Source organism: Eurypyga helias, unplaced genomic scaffold (assembly GCF_000690775.1).
Source record: "Eurypyga helias isolate BGI_N326 unplaced genomic scaffold, ASM69077v1 scaffold7735, whole genome shotgun sequence".
Classification (NCBI taxonomy): domain Eukaryota; kingdom Metazoa; phylum Chordata; class Aves; order Eurypygiformes; family Eurypygidae; genus Eurypyga; species Eurypyga helias.
In genome coordinates this window covers 16,879-30,456 of record NW_010253311.1, presented here as the reverse complement: position 1 = coordinate 30,456, position 13,578 = coordinate 16,879, and the positions used below count along the sequence as shown (strand labels likewise).

Sequence of the window (13,578 nt, the reverse complement as noted above, 5' to 3'; positions counted from 1 at the left end):
CTGCCGAGATAAAGGTAACTCTGGGGGTATAATGTGCAGGAGTTCCAGCTCAGCTCTTTTAGAAGAAAGTTCCCAACAGAAGGTTTTGTTCAGCTACTTAATATTAAATCTAGACAAATAAGACACACTTTTTGGAAATAAAGAAGAGTTAATAACACAGATGTTTTAAAATCACAGCACATAAATCTCACACCGTCCTCCTCCACGTCCTTTAAGTCTCACTTACTTGCAGTTCTGGCACACTTTGCAGTCAGGACACTGCCAACCTGCTCTTTTTAAAGGTGTAACTTGAATGTCCAGACACATCCCATGGTAGTGCTGGCCACAGGTAGTACAGAAAAGTTGATCTAGGAGGTCTCCAGGGCTGTCGCACACTGCACAATTCGCTTCTTCCTTTGCTACAAAGAAATCGTGTTTTTCAATTATTATTTCCTTCAAAATTATGAACAATTCAGTGAACCCAACGAAGCCAAGACATTCTTTAGTACTTCTTACGCATACAAAACTTGATCAAACTCTAATATAATTAATACACTTAGGAACTACTCCTTTCACCCAATTTTCTGATATACTCAACTAATCTTCTTGTAACAAAAGCACATTAATTTTAAACCTTAATAAATCTTACCCAAAAGAAACAGTTTTATTCTCCTCAAGATAAAACTGAGAGCTTTAGGACCAACTCTTCTTTGGAACAAGTACAAAATAAAGCTCCTGTCCTATTATTTAGCTGAAGCGTTTGCAATATGGTTGCTCTAACCTGAATTAGTTCAAATTGATAGGCTTGCTTATCAACTGGGAAAACTGGTTTAACAAATGCACTCCTGAGCTGATCCTACCACAGAGCCGTTTTCGCAAAACCTGGTACTATTTGTGTCATATGAATACTGCATACTTACATCTTTCAGGAGCCTGATCAATATGGTCTGGACAAAGGAGGGACAAGTTACTGAAATCCTGAAATGTGCCTGCTCCAGCAGCACAGGGGTAATGGTACATCTGGGTACATTTCTCTTCACAGCATTTGATAGTGGCTCCAAGGTGCTTACAATATGCACATCGCTGAAAAAAAAACATAACAGATCATTCAAAACCTGATTTTTCTTGTCATTTTCCAGCCAGATGTGTCCCCAGCCTCATTTAACAGACAAACATCTTGGCCAGCAGAAGGGAGCGAATACTGAGGAAAAGGAAACCAGTGGACTGCGCCTTTCAGTGGCACTTCCACATCTTTCCAAATTACAGTGTTTAACAAAACCCACTCTAAATGCACTCTGTTGACTGAGATTCTTCTGCTCACAGAAAAGCATTTTTCTTCTGTATGTTATCTAACTTGAGCTATGCCTTCAGTAAACAGGCCTGAAGACTTAATTCTGAGTAATAAAGGCAGGCCACACTACCTTAGGTTATAACCAAAACCCACACAGCTCTGTAAGTTGTAATGTAAAACTGTAGACACTGTAATCAGGAATGCAAGTAGAAATGAAATATCACGTTCTACTGAAAATCCTACGGACATTATACAATTCCCTCTGGGATGGGAACACATTATATAACCTAGCACTTTCTTCTCACCTCTCCTTTCAAGGCTACACAAATATCACCCCCAAAATTTTAAGAAGTCATAAACAAACATGACTATTATTAGAGACCATAGTCACATTTGTAAAAAAAGTAATTTCTCAAAAAGATCTACCCAATAACCCCTCAGTTCCCTAGTCAAGAGGGAACAGATTCCATCAGCCTGCTTGTAAAGGATCACCCACACCTTTCTGATTCAGTTAATCAGGCTTTTTTCTTTCCTGGATTTGTTACAGCCCCTGAAGCACTGTAACATGCTTTTGCACTTTTTCACCAAGGCAACAATACTTTTTAAGGCTAGAGGCACAGCACCGTAAGGTGTGGAATAAACATAAGAAAAAACAGGTCAGTGGCTCAGCAGAAGGCATACGTAACATACAGCAACGACTGAGCTCAGGGACTCTAGTTTTTCATAATAAAAATATACTAACACAGGCATGTTTGATTACTAGCTCAAGTGTCAAGTAACATCCAACTAAGAACATATACCAAATCAAAGAAAAGTTACATACTGCATCTGCTTAGTTCTTAGAATACAGGCAACATTCATTACCGTAATTCTTCGGTGTTTTCAAAGCCTGGCATGAAATAGTGCTACTACAAGTCCACAGATATCAAAACCATCCCATACGAAAATACAAATCACAAAGCTGTCTGTGTTAACAGCTACACTGACATTCTCAAAACCAGATAAAATTACCGTTGTCAGCAAAATACCTGCCTGCACCACAACTTACGGACAAGGGAAAGAAAAAATATTAGTTTACGCTACTGCAGTGTAAAAGATAAAATGCTTCGGCACAGAAATTGAAGTGGGTCACTAAGGACAGCGACTGCTACAATGCTTAGTCTAGTCTTCAGATCTGAAAGACATCTCACCTCTTCCCATGTCTAACACCTACTATACAGTATTTTCAAATACAGTATGGAAAAGATATATTCTGTTACTTTACTAGCTGAAATTCAGAAGAGAGAAGGAGGGACAAGATAAGTGAACGGTTATAGAATGGTTTAGGTTGGAAAGTACCTTAAAAACCATTTAGTTCCAACCCCCCTGCCACGGGCAGGGACACCTTCCACTAGACCAGGTTGCTCCAAGCCTCATCCAGCCTGGCCTTGGACACTTGTGGGCGTGGGCATCCCACAAGTGCATGGGGCATCCGCAACTTCTCTGGGCAACCTGTTCCAGTGCCTCATCACACTCTCTGTGAAAGATTCTCTGAAGAATTTCTTTATTTAATTATTCTTTATATGGAGTTCCTAAAGCAGACGAAGAAGGCAGCAATGCTAATTCAGTTTAAGGACTGGCAACAAAACCAAAGTCATGCAAGAAATTAGTTTTAAGGAATGATACATTCAGTAAACACTCACTGAGGATGTTGTACAAGGTAAATTGTGAACTTACATGTGAACACATGAAAATAAAGCCCAAAGTCTCCAACTTTACAAACTGCATCTCCACAAACAGCACACAACCCACCACACTATTTTGGACTTGACACGCCTAGAGCCTATTGAGACGGCCCAGATTATGGCTAAGGCCCAACTCTTACAGAAAGGCTGCACAGTTTTCAAATATGTTACTCGGGAAGAAACGCCAGAAATGGGAACTTGTGAGGAACTAATGTCCAAAACATGTTCCTCAAGAGAGTACTCAACAGAGACTTTGTTATATCCCATAATTAACCCTTAACAATTACCTAATTGGGAAAGAAAATTTTGAAAGAACTGCAAGCACTCTAAGAATCCAACATTTACGAAAAGCTGGGAAAAATGGATTAAGATATCAATATTAATAAAATTTTTAAAAATCACATTTGCTTTTCAAAATCACCAATCAACAATGTACATAACAAATACAAAATCAGAATATACCTTTTTCCAAACACTATGTGACTAAATGATGAAATTATTACAAAAGAGCAAACTACAGGATTACTGCAAAGCCTTGAAAAATGGTGATGTTGACTTAAGGAACCATGTAAAGATGCTGGGAGAAAAATGGAAGCCCAAATTATATTTAATTGAACCCTTCAAACCCATCTGCTAAACTGCACTGGCAATGAAAAGCATTTGGCAGCTAAGTAAAACACACACTTTAAAAACAATGTGGTATATATCATCTGAAACAAATAAAAAGCCCAGAATATCAACATTTGCTGAATTTATAAGAGAGATAAACCAGTCTCAAGAAATAAATGCCCAAAGGGATTTTTTTTTGGCAACAGCTGTTGATGAGAAGAGTTACTTTTCCAGCAGAAGAATCCAACGCTTCTCTGAAACCAGACCACACGCTATGACCCCAGAAGAACACGTACACAGCTATTACAATTAACTGACCTTCACCAAGAAAGGAAGAATGTGAACAGCAAAAATATATTAAAAAAAAAAAAATCCTCTGGTAAATAAACTCAGTAACAAATACTACTTTACTACTCTATTGCTGAAATATGGCATCAGCACAGCAGGAGGTGGAAGGAAGCAATAAATCATCATAGTGCCCATGAAACACAAGTGTGTCTACCACACTGTGAGGACAGAAACAGACGGCACGGAGTCTTCATTTCATTAGCGTGAGCACACAATAAGGTGGGTAGAGGCTGAATCCGAGCATTCTAAGGGTAGGTATAGGAAAGCGGTTAGCTGTCAAAGCAAGTCAAACACTGTTTTGTTCATGGAGCAAATAATTTTACAGTTCTGTTCTACAGAAAAAACCCAAACCTTTACAAGATGTCAGAACGCTACAGAGATAGTTCATTCCTTATTCATAGTAGAGTCAATAAAACAAATGTCACCAAGGCAGAGTCAGCAGACTGTGTTCCCACTCAAGAAGTCCTTCACTGGTTACCAACGGTTTTCTTCAGCAAGCTCCTCATGCACTCGTCCGTAGCAAGAACGGACGAGTTCTTGCTCCTGCTGCTCCTTGCTATTGTAATTTCCATCACTAAAACATGTCCACACCTCCTTCTACTGGATCTTTTTCACTTTTTCATTTACATCTGATTTTTTTTTCATACAGACAGAAAAGGATCTAATTTTTAAAAGCAAATTGCTATGCAATCTTTCAAACTCCATTTTAGAATTCCCTTTATTCACTAATCCATTGGATCAGATACGACATTTTTATACAAATACAGTGAAAGAAGAACTAAGTGAATTAACAGAAAACATCAGAAAACCTGAACAATCACCTCTCCCTTCTTTTCTAGTTGTATGGGAGTACATCCCCCATGAAAGAGAGTAGCAGAAACCACAAAGAAAACTTCCGGGAAGACAAAAACTCGTACTGCCATGCTGGAATCATAACTGCACCAAAATCAACTGAACAAAATGGTTAGTTCTGCCTCTGGTGTGGAGGTTCGGATGAATGTCACAAATGCTGCTGGCTTTAATTTAATCAGATGGTCGAACTGTAAAATGGTGATAAAAGAAACAGCTTACTGTGTACATCTTCTAACTTCCTAGGTTGTTAAAAAAAAATAAATAAATCAACAAGATAGACTCCAACCTTACATCAACCTTCCTGCTGCTCCATACTTTGAAGTACTCCAGAACTCAGTGAGAGTTCAAATGAAGAAAAGATGCCTGTGTTTATGGTAACATAAGATTTTATCAGATAAGAAGAAATCAGAGGTCCTATTTTATCATGTTTTTATTGCCCTTAAAATTACTTTATAGTAATACTGTCTCAGCAACTGGACAAGTAACAACCCTTAGGAGGCAGACATTAAAAGGCTAAGATATGGACTTTGAATAAACAGTTGTGACCTGATTAGTGCAGTAAAGTTAAATACTACTATCAGGTATTGCTAAATGGTTTTTAAGCAAAATGACAACAGGTTTTCACTGATTATGAACTTACTTAGCTTTAAAAAGTCAGCTGACAAAACCTATGATAACAATAAGCAATTTTAATTTTATGATAGTGTACTGAAAAATGCACAAGCCATCTGTCCTTAATTAAACAATTTAACGTATTACTGTAGGAACAAATTTCAGGCTGATTAGCTACTGAAAACTGCTATCATACAAACTTGTAACTAAGGAGAACTGGACCTTAACATCCTGTCATTAATGGGTCCACAAAGAAATTTTAGTATAAACAGTGATTAATGAAATACGTTCCCTGGTAGTTCTGATCATTTTAATTGATTACTCCACCATGTAGAAAAGGCTTTAGATTGGTTATAGACACTAATCACCACTAGCACCTCTAATGTCAAATACCCTGGTTTAAGTACCACAAAGCATTTAAGAGCACGATGCAGTACGATGGCAACATAAAAGGAATTAATGCCATTCAAATCAACTACTGATTAGAAGAGGTACTAAATAACACGCATTTCCAGGAGTACTGGAAATTTCCTTCTAATGTTTTAATTTTGTATTAATCATGTCAGAAATTTGGAGATTACTTATAACAAGCAATTAAATCAGAGATCAGTTATTTTTGTTCCTCAATCCTTAACATATACCAAAATTGAAGAAATTAAAATTCAGATTTCCCTCTTATAATTGATATTTAAAACTACAATGTTCTTAACAGAGACCGCATCTATTAAAAATTTTCCATGTTGTCCACTTCATGCTCTGAGAACACTAAGTTTAAAAAAAAAATCACAATTGTAGAAACAAACTATGAAGTTCTGCTTCTAAAATTATGAAAACCCATGGACAATGGAGCCATTTGGCCAAGTTCAACACAGAGAAAGACTGTCTTCTAATGCAGAATTCTGGACTAGATACCCCACCTGTCCCTCATCTGCCCAGTTACCCACAGAGCAATAAAGAACAAAGGTAAGAAGATACAGACGATGATGACTAACACCTCTATCGGTGACTCCACACATGTAATCAGGGTAGAAAGCCAAAGTCCCTGTAAGAGGAGATCCCAGGCTCTCTACAACTCACTACTTTGTTTCTCCTTCCCACCAGTTGCCTCCTTTTTTCACCTTTAGAAAACATTACATTAAATAAATGGTTTTGTGTCAAGGCATCAAAAAGCAGGACAGTAAAGCATTCATGTTTTGCAAGGATGTTTCTGGTAACAGTTGTGACACGTAAATGAACTGAAAGAAGCAAGTTTGCTAAGGGAGATATTTTTAATTTGATACCAGAACCAGGTAGAGGAAAACACGTGAACCTCACCGTGCACTCTTACGCTCTGAAATGTTCCCAAACCCTGTCTATGCAGAAGCTCCACAGAAGGGTTTGTGTGCCTTGAAGCTGTACTCTCCCCATCATTATACAAGCTAGTGGAATAACTGCATGTGTATCATCTCCTCCACACTCTGCCTTTGCTGCTTTTTTTTTTTCAGTTTCATGAGCGGTTTTTCTATTCACCTCGTTGCTTTCTGCAAGATTTAGGATAATGTAAATGTTTTGAGTCTAGGCTTCCCCACAGCTAACAACCAACTATTCCCCTAATTCTCATCTAACAGCCACCGTGACAGAAAGGCACACACAGGGCTGTTGTTTAGTCAGCACATCAACAACAAGAAGGTCAATAATGTTTAATGTAATTTAAATTGTGATTATTAGGCTTCAGCATCAGCAACTTCAGGACAAACAAGGCAAGAACAGAAATCTTCAGCTTTGGTTAAGGCTGCTTTTTGGCAGGCTCAGACAACAGACTATTGTGCCAGCTCCCCTCGATTCATGCTCGGAAGGTCTTAAGAAGTACGTGTAGACATTTCTTTTTGTTGGCAGAGCACAGTCTGAGCCACAAATTGTTGGAGACTTGAAAAAAAATAATTGGGGAAACATTACTACATGCTTGCTGTTTAATGATGTTCTCTAGGCATCTATTACTGGTCACTGCCGAGGAGACCGGGATGAAGTCAACTTTCTGCCTAATCCAGCCCAGCTCCTATGTTCCTAAATCACCGTCCTGGTTTTAGTTAGACCACAACAATCACATACAAAGATTCTGAAGTGGCTTAAGCACTCTGTAGGTTATGTCTATGCTACAGACCCTCTGTAGGCTGGCACAATTACATCTGCAAAGCCATTTAACAGAAACTCAGCGCAAGGAGAACTTATGCTGGTAAAGCCACACTGTGCTTCCAAACGCCACAAGGATTGAGAAAAGGATGTCTAAACTTCGATACGTGAGCCAAGCATTTAAGTTCCCATTGCACTTCACAGAGACTTAGTCATTTTATGGGCATTTACTTCATTGCAATTCAGTTAACCAAACAGTGGGTTTCCATTTTCAAGCTCCACTGACAATACCAGCCAGATCTCTACTGCCTGTAACTGGAATTTAAATACAGCTCACAGGTAGACACGTCCACACAGAGGTCTAAATTTAGATGAAGTCTTGACCTGAAGCCTGCCAAAAATATGCTGACAGAAGCTCTCCACTGGTAACACAGCCAGTCCACACCAAATGTATTGTCAGCATGGCAGTATCAATGAAGGGATGGGAATCATAGAATCATAGAATGGTTTGGGTTGGAAAGGACCTTAAAGACCATCTAGATCCAACCCCCGTGCCATGGGCAGGGACACCTTCCACCAGACCAGGCTGCTCAAAGCCTGGCCTTGAAGACATCCAGGGTTGGGGCATCCACAGCTTCTCTGGGCAACCTGTATCAGTGCTTCACCACCCTCTCCAGGAAGAACTTCCTGATATCCAATCTAAACCTCCCCACTTCCAATTTAAACCCGTTACCCCTTGTCCTGTCACTACAGGCCCTTGTAAAAAGTCCCCCCCCAGCTTCCTTGTAGGCCCAATGGGTACTGCTTACAAAGACTGCCAGGTAAACTCTGTTCTGCTCGTGTAGGTCTTCTGAATGGCAACAAATTGGGCTAGAGCATCACATAACACATGCCTGAATTCTCTTAAATACTTTTGGAAATGCTCAGTCACAACTTTCCAGCAATTTCTGAGAACAGAAAATTCAACAGAAACCCCCCCCCATTTAGGTATCTTAAAACCAACCTCACTCCCAGGACTTGCAATTTGGCAGGAGTATTACTGGGGGGAGGGATTTAGGTTTTGCCCTTACAGATCTATCCAGACATGAACAAGCTTTAGAAAACTACTTTTTTTTTTTTTTTTAACATAAAGCACTTGCAAAAGTTTGTCAGTGAAAAACCACAGAAAAATCTACTCTCATTGATCATGACTGATCCTCTCCAGTTTCTAGCACTGATCGGACTAGATGTACCTTCTGTGAAGATTGCTGCAGCCTGACACAGATTATAGAGAGGAAGTCTGTAATAAACACTCTGAGCCTAAGCACAATAAAGCCAGTGGAATGGAAAGCAGACATCCTTAAGACTCTTGATACTACTATCACTCAAATCATCTGGGGAATGAGAGTATCCAGTACACAGCAGACAGACAAATATGGGTCAAAGAGACAAAAGGGATAACTACACTGCATGAATGAGTCTGATGAGAATGGGAGGAGAAACCATGGACAGAGTGGGAAGCTGAGGAGGGGCAGGGATGACACTTCAAGGGTCAATTAACTAAAAACGGGCATTAAAATTACATAGAGCTGAGGGAACTGATGTGCTAAAACATAGGAAATAGTGAAGGGACAGATCTCAAAGAGGGGAAAAGGGAATAGACAGGTTAAGGAGGTGGGATGAAGGAAAAACATGGAAGAATGGAAGTGGCTAAAAAGTCAACTTGGACACAAAGTCAGAAGTCTGAGGCAACTGAAATTGGATGAAGACTACAAGGAGGAAAAGGACGCTGTCCCGTGACTCTAGCGCTGTATTGCTGTCGCTTAGCCAGGCCAAATAGCAGAGGTCTGTCCGTTGCCATAAAGGTCTTAAACCTGCAGTTTGGGAGGTCTACCTTTTCGTCTTTTTCCCCTGATGCAAGGAAATTATACAGTCAGACAATTACAAGGCAACAGGCACACACACAGACAGATAATGTAATGAACAGACACGTAGATGTACAACCATAACTAAGTATGTACATTAAAACACAATGAGGACTGCAGATTAAATGTGGATTTAGTGGATAAAATAGACCTCTTAAAAGGAGTCCCTGCATTAGTGAAACCTGTTACTTCTAGGACTGTGCTTAATTTGTACAGCAGAAAAAGAATATTGAAAAAAGTTGAGGGTTGCTCGTGGGAGAAAAAAACCCCACTTAAGTGATGGCAACTGAATGATGAGCTGCAAAGCAGATCTAGTTTCACTTCCCCCATACAGCTCCTTTATCATATTGGGCAGGGCACTAAGTAAAATTTAAGGCTTTTTCAGTCCTTAATCTTACTTTTAGAAGCTTGGGGGTACTTCCCCCTAAAAATACAGTCTTGATTTCTACACAGATTATGCACTCACAACTCCAACAGAGTGAAGAAAGGCCTGCAGTATCAGCGCACCCTGTAAGTACGTCTTGAGTATTCTGAAACGCTTTCCATCTGCCATCAAATTTAGCAGATATTTTTATGTTTTATTAAAAAAAAAAAATCAACTTTTGTTCAGGAAAATAGAATCACAGAATGGTTAGGGTTGGAAGGGACCTTAAAGATCATCTAGTTCCAACTCCCCTGCCATGGGCAGGGACACCTTGCACTAGACCAGGTTGCTCCAAGCCACATCCAGCCTGGCCTTGAACACTTCCAGGGATGGGGCAAATGGAGCTCAAGATGCATAAAAAGGTCACATAAATCTACTACTGGGAAAAATTATAGACAATTAGAGACAAAAATTATAGACAAGTTATTCACATGTTTATTACAGTAGAAACAGCATAGAAAAACTCGTGCGGAAATGAGTAATTTTTTCCTTTCAGCAGTATTTGAATAGTCTGCATACCTACACACTGAACAACAATGAAAAAATGTAACACTGAAGAGGTTTTTAGCAAGACAGCAATGCACACCCTATGGACTGAAGTAGACACTAGCTGTTCTGCATGTGATCATACAATTAAAGACTGCATAATCAGGCATACACACAGAAGACATTAATTGTGTGCAAAGGATATTAGCTGTGTGCAGACAACTTGTCTTCTGGCGTGTCCTAACTTTGTGTTTGATTTTGCAGTCTTAATAATGCGTTCTTTTAACCAAGATTTTGTAGCTATATTAGCTGGGCTTAATAGAAGGTTAATGTCAGCAAAAGTCACCATATATGCTCAATGAGACGCTTAATTTACAAGGTAATAGTAGGGATGGGGTGACAAGGAACTCTGGATTATGTACAGACATAAAAAACCCAAGAATTTCCTGCCTTTAATACCTTCCTCATTAGTGAGCATCTCCTTAGTATTCCTTCCCCACTGACTGCAATCAGTACCTTATTGTTCATAATTCCTATTTCCTTGGCTGTTCCTAAATTGCGCTCTCCAAATGGCACAGAGTCATCGTAAACAAAATCCTACATCTTCAGTTCACTAATTTTTGTAAATTGAGCTCAAATAAAGCAATTAGACGGCATACTTCGAAACTACCAGCTTGAAACATTAATATAATTTCTTTCCTAATAAAAGCTTCACATGTTTTATCTGGCTAGGCTTTCAGGATTTTTTCAATTTGACTAAATTAGTAACTCATTTCTCCCATTCCTCCTCCCAAAACATGGTATCCCCAAACATTACATATCCTTTTTCTAATTCACTAGCTACTGAAATAAGCAAATAAGCCCATTTCCTCTCATCCTCCTCCATCACTGACACTCCTCGGGAAAGCATCGTGAAGCGTGACATCCTGAACAAGAATTTAAAATCCTGAAACTAGGGGTCAAACATTTAGCAGGTAATACAACTGTTGTTCTGGGAGTCGGGGACGGGGGGATAAGAAGGGGCTGTTTGTTTTGTTTTGCACCATGCTGCCTCAGTAGCTTGTGAAGAAAAAAGCTGCCAAATTTTGTAATGAATTCCACAGAACATTAAGTCTGATGCTTAGCAGAAGCCATAACTGTTAAGTAAATGATATCCTTTTGATGAATACCCTTATTTGAAAACAACATTGATACTTCTAACCCTTTAGCAGTGTCCCGAAACAGATGTGCACAACTGCAAATTCTGTTTGCTTTCAGGTTTACGAAGTGTGATGACATTTTTACAATCATGCATGAGCCCTTTTACCCAGGAGTAAAATAAACCACAATAATTCTCCACCATCTGTTTGTTAATTTTGCATTCATTTAACTTTGCATTTTAAACTAATAATCATTTTCTTATAATATAGTTTGTTCCATTGGTAGAAATTACAGCTGTTCAATTAAAAAAAATTGTTTATAGCAGTGTACAGTTTTCCTCTAAATACTTCCATTGCTCTTAATTATAGAGATATTAGTGCCATTGAATGGAAAAAACTGCCAGGAAATAGTGTTGTTTTTATATGTCACAGATTCCCTTAGTAAATGTACATATTTACTTCTGCCCCAGCATCAATTCCCACCTGGTCCCTTCCACATTAAAATTCCTTTTCTCTACTACAAGATTCTGTGTGGTTTTTGATGTTGCTGTGTATGACAGGCTTCGTACACTCTGGGAAGGGAGTAAGGCACAAACGTATGAAGCTTTCTTTTTCATATTTAGCATATAGTAAAATGAAGCACAGTCCTATTTCTTCATAATGCTTTTCCTTAATCTCTAATGACAGGCCAAGGAGGTTTTGATATTTTTATTCTTACCTGGTTACAGCTAAACTAGGACTAGAATAATGCCTAGCTTTTTCACACAACGTTTACAGTAATGTGGGGAAATACCATTGCGTTTTCAAAAGTAAAACTGCATTGAAATAACATGAATAATACATCAGAACGAGTCACAGGGAAATAATTTGAGTCAACAGAAGACGTGGGCCTGGAGAAAGAGTAGGAGCCAGCCTGAGATTCTGAGAGAGGTATTTTGGATTCTGCATTACACCCTGGACAGCGCGTTTTCCTGCCCCTCCACACAGACCAGGCTGCAAGTCCACAGCGAGGTTACAAGTCTAAACACAGACTGCCCACATGCTAACACAGTGGAAAGCCTACTTCACTGTGGTTCCTAGGCTTAATAATCATAATCATCCACAAATAAACTCTTCAAGAGACACAGGCTGCTCTGCTAATTCATGTGAGCAGTCCAGTAGCATTAGAGAGCATGTTCAGATGGTCAAAACAATCCAGATTCAATCCCTGTTTTCTAAACCCAATTTTATCTGGTGGCATGGAAATCTTAGCATCAGATGATCTTCCTAGTTCTGTGGTAGTGTTAAAGTAACAACACTGCCAGAGTACTAGGATGAATACTTTACTAAAAACAACCATAAAGCAAGCAATGGCTTACCACAAAATGGACTTATTTCACTTCAAGGAGTACAGCAAAGGCTGAAAAACATCAAACTAGTGCAGAAGACTATGGCAGTGCACTCGCCTACAGAAATGAACTTCCAAAAGTACCAAACACACCAGGCCCACATAAAATTAAGAGTGGGAAGTACAACCATACGTTCTTGTGATGCTCCGCTTCTAGTCTCACCGGCATCTTGAGTATCTTGACCTTTTAGTTTCTCAGATGAGTGAGCATTGCTGCCAGGTCCGACCTTTACTGCGGGATTTATCCATCACAGTAGTTTACGTCTGACAGAAAGCAAACATCATGGAAGCGCCCCAGGCACGTTCTGATGTGATGGATGCAGAACGGTAACAGTCTTCCCAACAATTCACCGTCTATTTCAAGTTACTCATTAAAAAAACCCTCACCTGGTATGACATGGAAAACGTGAAGCTCTTAACTATCCACATAGCAAATCCATTTACATTTTGGAAAATGAGCATTCTCCTCAAAAAGCTCAAGGAATAATGACGGAAACTGAACTGTCTTTTTGTAGTATTTCTCTAGAAGTCTCTATTCACTTTTAAAGGTTTATGATTTGTCAACACATCTCCCTGAAAATACCACACAAATAACATCTAATATTGCCATAACAACCTGCAGTAATTGAAAGGGAAAAAAACCATACCAGTATTTGCTTGGGTATTTGACAGCAGTTTATTTAGATCCAGATTCACTATTTACTCTGCAGAACC

The 13,578-nt window shown here is 39.1% G+C and overlaps 1 protein-coding gene across 1 annotated transcript in view; it reads right to left on the bottom strand.

The window, feature by feature from the left end:
* Positions 1 to 347: 347 nt before the first annotated feature.
* Positions 348 to 13,578, bottom strand: part of LOC104510383 (histone-lysine N-methyltransferase 2D) — a gene marked incomplete at its 5' end in the record, with an annotated part of 29,484 nt that continues 16,253 nt past the window's right edge. Inside the window, 2 exons of the mRNA XM_010152616.1 lie at positions 348 to 398; positions 900 to 1,062. Coding sequence (XP_010150918.1) covers positions 348 to 398; positions 900 to 1,062 — 214 coding nt within the window. The remainder of the gene's footprint in view (positions 399 to 899; positions 1,063 to 13,578) is intronic.